Here is a 6,311-nt window from a genome sequence, read left to right as displayed (position 1 = left end):
TTAGCAACCTCTGTTGGTGGTACCTACAAAGAGCACATGCACGTATTACAGTATGAACATCGTGTAGACCTCAGTGCCACCATTTTTTTTCCCATGTCAAAAAGAGTAACTTTTGAAAGACAACGCAAGTAGCTCATTTTTCATTGGTTTATATTTATTGTCCTGTATAATAACTTTTACACTACAACTAAATGACTTGTATACAATCCAAAGGTTTAGCGCTGTACTCTTAATATCGGAACAGGTTTTGTTTAATATCATACTAGGTTACAGTAACTCTGGTTACATTTTTAATGTAACACTGCATGAGTGACAGGAGGCTTGACGAATGGGAAGGAAGACTGAAGGGTTTCCCTGATTGCATCATCACCAGCAGCTGTCCTATCAGCACAGAGTAATAAACTGAGGCAGGGAACATGATGGGTTTCTTGTGGGACTACCTGTGTCTGGGTTCAAGCATTTTGAAAGCAGGGGCATTTGCTGTGTACGTAGTTTAGCTGACCACCGGCTTGCAAAATGAGTTGACCCTCTGTCTGAGACCTCATGCCAGGTCAGCGCCAGTTACTAGGACACCTCTGGTAGAAGCAGGGTGCAGGGGATAGGGCCAGCCTGTTACAGCAGGGGCAATGTGATTGGTTAGACCAACAACAAACTAGCCCAATCAACCCATCTATGTCTGGAGGGAGATAATCCAGGTCTGATCAACGTTTTGGACAGAAGGAGTTGGTAGAAGTGTTTTTGGAGCCCTGCAGAGTAACAGCCCCTCTACGTAACTTTAACTATGTATCCCCTGCACCAGGAAACAGACAGGCAGAAGAATAAAAGATTGCATCAACACAAACGTTTAATACATGGTCTCTGTGGACTGTTCCAGTACTGTAATGAACCCTGTGTAAGAGCATTATAAAATACATCAGGTAAGGGAACACCGCCATAGAAACAAGCTACCGCCAACTCAGCTCACTCCCCTATTCTTAAAGGAAGCAGAAGCTTTCATCACAAATAAAAAGGATTTAGGTTAAAACATCAATGGACATACTGTATATTCAGAGATGAGAATACATACATTTGCAGCAATTCTCCCATGATATATTAGTATCTCAATGACACGATTCTTCAAATTGCTTTAAAAACATTTGATGAGACAAAACAAATAAATTATCAAATAAATAAACAATAAATAACTTAATAGATAATTGGAATAAATAATTTAATAAATAGCTGTGGATAAAATATAGAACCACAAGAATACATGGATGCTTTTGCAGAAGGTTTCTGAAGTATCTTAAGAAAGAGCATCTTTACAGAGCGACTTCACCTCATTGGTCATTGCAGAAGAGGTACAGTAGTATTTACATTAAAGGTGCAGTATGCAGAAATTCTAATAGTTTGCCTAATTTCAGTTTACGTGACAAAACACGCAATGCATAGTGTAGAGAATCATTGTACCATCTAAATCGCTGTGAAATATATTGTCAATAACCCAAAACATTGTATTTTCAGCCGTTTGAAGCTGGTGTACAAAACCGAAAGTAAAAGATGCAAAAACGAAACCTTGTAAACAGGAAAAATAGAAATAGCGCACATAGAACAGATCTACTGCTTCTTAGACAAGCTTTCAATGCGAATGACAGATCTATAACTCACATTTCTATGTGTATTTGGTCAAGCCGCCCCAAAATGTACATATTGCAGCTTTAATAGTTTGAACACAATAAATAGTGGAATAGGGAAGAGAGGAAAAGTACATAATAATACATTGGGTTTTATATCCCTTCTTGCCTCTGTGTGTAATTACAGCTCTGGTACGCCACGTACAATACAGATCAGAATGGGCGGAGAGAGGACAGATGCACCCTGGGAGCTGTAGTACTTTAGTGACAGATGCACCCTGGGACCTGTAGTGCTGTAGTGTCCGTGACAGATGCAGCCTGGGACCTATAGTGGCAGCCAGCAGGGCTCTCTGGTACAAGCAGCAGCCTTCCTCCTTCCTGGTGCATCATCATACTAAGTCACCATCAAATAACAAGCCTCTTCAAAATCACATGGAATATACAGTGCATAGTTTACAAGCCAGAACTTACAGTTTAGAATCATTTATATATCCTGACATATATGCTACAACCTTAAAAAAAAACATACACCAGTTCCCTTCTGTGTGCTAAATTGTCAGCCGATTTTTGTTTTGTTCTTTATCGCTTCTCTTGGTATCTCAAGTTCCTTAAATAGAGCATTAGTGTCTTTGGGGAAATGATGTAATGACATTGGAGAAAAAAATGGCCCAGTACTGTTTGATTTAATTTGACTTATTTTTTCCATGTGTGTTTCTTATTTTCCTCTTCTTCCACAAACTCATGAAGTGTCCCAATGTTAGAATATATCAAATAAAATAACAACTTATTTTCTGGTTACTTTTGCTCCGTGGAAGATTATGGAGAAAGTGCTTACAGACTTGTTCTTTAGGCTTTATCATTTATTTTCTAAAACCATGATCCGGGGAATGTTATTTTAAATAATTACCAGTGTGTTGCATCCATTTTAATATTATAGCACATTCATTTGATATATCGATTTTTTTCCCTCCCACTTGTGGAAAAAAAATGGATATTTCAAATGAATGTGCTATACTATTAAAAACCTCCCTCTTCCTTCCATTGATCCAGGCTCAGGTTAAGAGAAAGGAGTAGCAATAAAGCGACCGGCGTATGGGCGAGTGGGCGTGTCGAAAGGAAAGTAGTGGGTGTGTCGAAAGGAAAGTAGTGGGCGTGTGGAAAGGAGTGGGTGTGTCGGAATCGCTCTGCTGTAGGTTAGAAGGTTTTGACTGAGACGTTTTTTTTGTTGTTTCCGTTTCTTACCACGCTACTGCCGTACACTGACCTACCATACCGCGAGAGTTTGGACTTCTGCTTGAGTCGGAGTTGTATTTCAGTGATAGTTTTACACAAATAATTGTACACTTTCAGTTAGAAAACTGACGACTGTTCATTTTAGATTAAAGGTATTGATGATGGGTGTATTGTTGCTTCATGCGTGTGCTTACTGTGACTGTCACCCTGATAGTGCCTACTAGGTAGTGGAGTCGCGGTGTTCTTGACGTTCATGCCCTTCCCATTGAGTAGTAGACTGCATCAAGGTGACATCTAGATGGTTATCAATATTAGCTATTTCTTGTCAAGGCTGCACCGGTGTGAAAAAATGTCCACGTAAGATACCGTCAGCGACACGACCGTGATACCCAGTAGGAAGCACTTCAAGTCAGCAGGCATGTTGATACAACACCGGTGCACTGGTTGACTCATCGTGCATCCCAATCAGCCACGCAAAACGGTCTTGAGTGGCAACAAATCTGCCCAATTAGATTATTCGCTTTCTATACACCCAATGCCCATACTCCGGTCACCATAATGGGCAGCAGCTACCCATACTTGCGGATTAACATGAAGTATACAGAGATGGAGACTGAGGGTAAAAATGGACCAGAGGTCTGGCCCTGTGTTTGAACCATTCAGGGACATACAGTACGAATACATTACATGATTTATCTTGTCTTTCTCTCTCTGTCTCTCTGTTTCTCTCTCTATCTACCCCCTCGCTCGCTCTTTTTCCCCGTCGCCCTTTCTTTCTCTGTCTCTCTCTCCTCAGAAGCCGGGGCTCTCGTAACTGCTGCGACTGTAGTAGCTGTGGTTGCGGCTGCGGGAGCGGCTGTGGCTCCTGGTGCGGCTGTGACTGCGGCTATAGCTGCTGTAGCTGTCATGGCTGCGACTCCTCTCCGAGTGGGAGGGGCTAGACATGGAGCTGGAGGAGGAGGGGCTTGGACGGTAGTACGGGATAGGCCGCTTCCGAGCGCTGAGGAGAGGAGACGATAGAAGGGATAGAAGGTTATACAGTGTATAAAAGGCTTGTGACCAGTTAGTGTGAGGAGGACCACCACTCTGACAGCTGATCTGAGAACTGCTCTTTTGGCTTGCCTCTGCATTGTACAGTACACTCCAATGGGAATACTGTAGGTTTGCAATATTATCATATGCTTTTCTGATTCCCAAAATATTTTGTACTTCAACTATACTATGTCAAATGTTATAATCGCATAAGGAGAGGGTCATGTTTGGAACATAATAGAGGTCAACCAAAAGGGTCTGGGTCAGCTGTCTTCAAGGGGCAGGCCAGAAACGTGGCATAGTAGTTATTAGGTGCGGCAGTCAAATTGAGAAATGCTGAAAGAGAGCGGCTCCATGTGTTAGTAAGTAGGGGTCCGCAAGCGCACACACACACACACACACACACACACACACACACACACACACACACACACACACACACACACACACACACACACACACACACACACTTCAAAAGGGTTAGGAGCATTGAGATTGCCTTGTTAGTGAGCACCCTCAAGGTGTAACTTAAGTGCCCACAGAGGTTGCTGCCGGTAAATTGAGAGCTGTTAGCCGCAAAAAAGGCAGAAAATCATCTGAAGGTTAGCCATCACCCAGGAATCAGGAGAGTTAATCTAGAGGCAGGACGTCAGCGTTATCAAGGTGCTCTCACTACCTACGGGGATGTTTTGCAAAAAAAATGTGGTAGTTGTGGATCACAAATACAGAATCCCAAAGAATTTATATAGAACCACAATTTCTGGTTTACAGACAGACATCGTTTGACGAACCTTGATAGCGCCTTTATAAAAAATGTGTGTTACAGCATTATTGCACATCAGTGACTGTATGTCTAGTGCAGGTGAATGTGGATTAACAGAAAGAAAGATGGATAGAAAGAGGGAGATCGAGAGGAAAGGGGAGGGTGCAGCGTTACTCTAGGGAAGTCTGTTCGGTTGGTTAACTGCTTCACAAGGCTTGGGCAAGGAGGACTAGGGGAGTCCTGCTGCACGGCAACTGTTACCACGGTAACCTAGCCTGCAGCTCAGCAGTATTCCGTTGTCTTGGCTTCGGGGGGAGGAGAGAGACGGGGAACCTTCCTTCGTACAGGAGAAGTGAGAGAGGAGTGTCACAGAACATTTCACCTGCATTTTATGGGAAACCACTACACACACATTCTGGGAAATACAATGGAATCATATTATTGCTACAGTGTGGCATCACTCAGAGGTGGCAAAGGTTGTACACTTCTGTGATATAAATACATTTCACCTGAAATAATATACTGTGTTCAGTTCCACTTGGATGGTACTATACAACAGACACTCACATTTACACATACACTAAATACTATGGCATGTCAGATTAGAGAACATATAAGCACCCCACATTTACAGTAATTATTCTGAGGATTCACAATAAAATTGTTGAGAAAGAAAACCCGAGAGGGAGAAACCTTGACAAACTCTCCCATAGATGTCAGTGTTACACTTGGATTCTGCTCTCACTGAGGGAGCATGGTTAGATAGAGTCTCTGTTACCTGGTGATCCTGCGAGCCTCCATGAAGCTGGGAGAGTCTCGTCTCCTCTTCCTGATGGGAGAATAGCTCCTGGAGCGACGGCGAGCACGGTCAGCATCAGAGTGGTGAGGGCTGTCTCTCTCCCTAGTGGAGCAAGGAAAATAAACGCATCAAATTGTCATGTATTGGAAAGAAAAAAATGAATATATGAGAAAAGTTATGTTTGTGTCTAAATAAATCTGGATAGCAAGAACAGTTGCAAAAGTTTCTAGTTAATCCAAAACTAGTGTTATCTGGCCTTCCGGGTCAGGTAAGCAGGAAAGCCAAGTAGGCCCTCTTGGTGGTAGGTTAACCATCATTCATAGACCAATAAGTAACCCTTCCGTAAGTGGTCACCTGGAGTTGTTCTGTCTGGCATGGGTGTGGGGGGACTTGGCCTTGCTGGGGCCTCTCTCTCTGGAGCCGGAGCGTGATGAAGAGCGTCCGGAGCTCCAGGAGCTGCTACGCTGTCGGACCCCCATGCCACCGCGCCCCCGAGACTCACTCTTCTTCCTGCCTGACCCAGATGTGTGGCGGTGCCGCCCCGGGGAGCCAGACTGGCTCTGGTGATGGGCCTGTCCCCGAACCCCATGATGGTGCCGCTTGGACGAGTGGCCCCCTTTAGTCCTTGAGGTAGATGGATAAATGAGTATCAATTGATTATTGGGAACAGAGGACCGATAGGGGTCAGGATTGTTGGATACCTTTAGTAGATAATGTATGATGAAATGGGAGAGAGTGAGGCAAATAAATGCGTCACTCATTTTTTGTGATGTGCCACAGATCACCAAACAGGTTGTTCAGTTCTCAAAGAGATCAGCCTGTTTTCATTCTAATTAGCATATCTTAGGATAGCACAAGTCAGGAGAATGAG

General features: G+C 43.5%; 1 protein-coding gene across 1 annotated transcript in view; it reads right to left on the bottom strand.

Annotated features, from left to right (window-relative positions):
- Positions 1–1,474: 1,474 nt before the first annotated feature.
- The window catches only part of LOC112258336 (serine/arginine repetitive matrix protein 3), a 143,424-nt gene continuing 138,587 nt past the window's right edge, over positions 1,475–6,311 (bottom strand). The window contains exons 12-14 of the mRNA XM_024432648.2: positions 5,795–6,064; positions 5,420–5,542; positions 1,475–3,846 (exon numbers count right to left, since the gene is read on the bottom strand). Of these exons, the coding sequence (XP_024288416.1) occupies positions 3,639–3,846; positions 5,420–5,542; positions 5,795–6,064 (601 nt within the window). The 3' untranslated portion in view covers positions 1,475–3,638. The remainder of the gene's footprint in view (positions 3,847–5,419; positions 5,543–5,794; positions 6,065–6,311) is intronic.

Source organism: Oncorhynchus tshawytscha, linkage group LG09 (assembly GCF_018296145.1).
Source record: "Oncorhynchus tshawytscha isolate Ot180627B linkage group LG09, Otsh_v2.0, whole genome shotgun sequence".
Taxonomy (NCBI): Eukaryota; Metazoa; Chordata; class Actinopteri; order Salmoniformes; family Salmonidae; genus Oncorhynchus; species Oncorhynchus tshawytscha.
The sequence above is the reverse complement of the archived record's forward strand: the minus strand, read 5'-3'. Positions and strand labels throughout refer to the sequence as shown.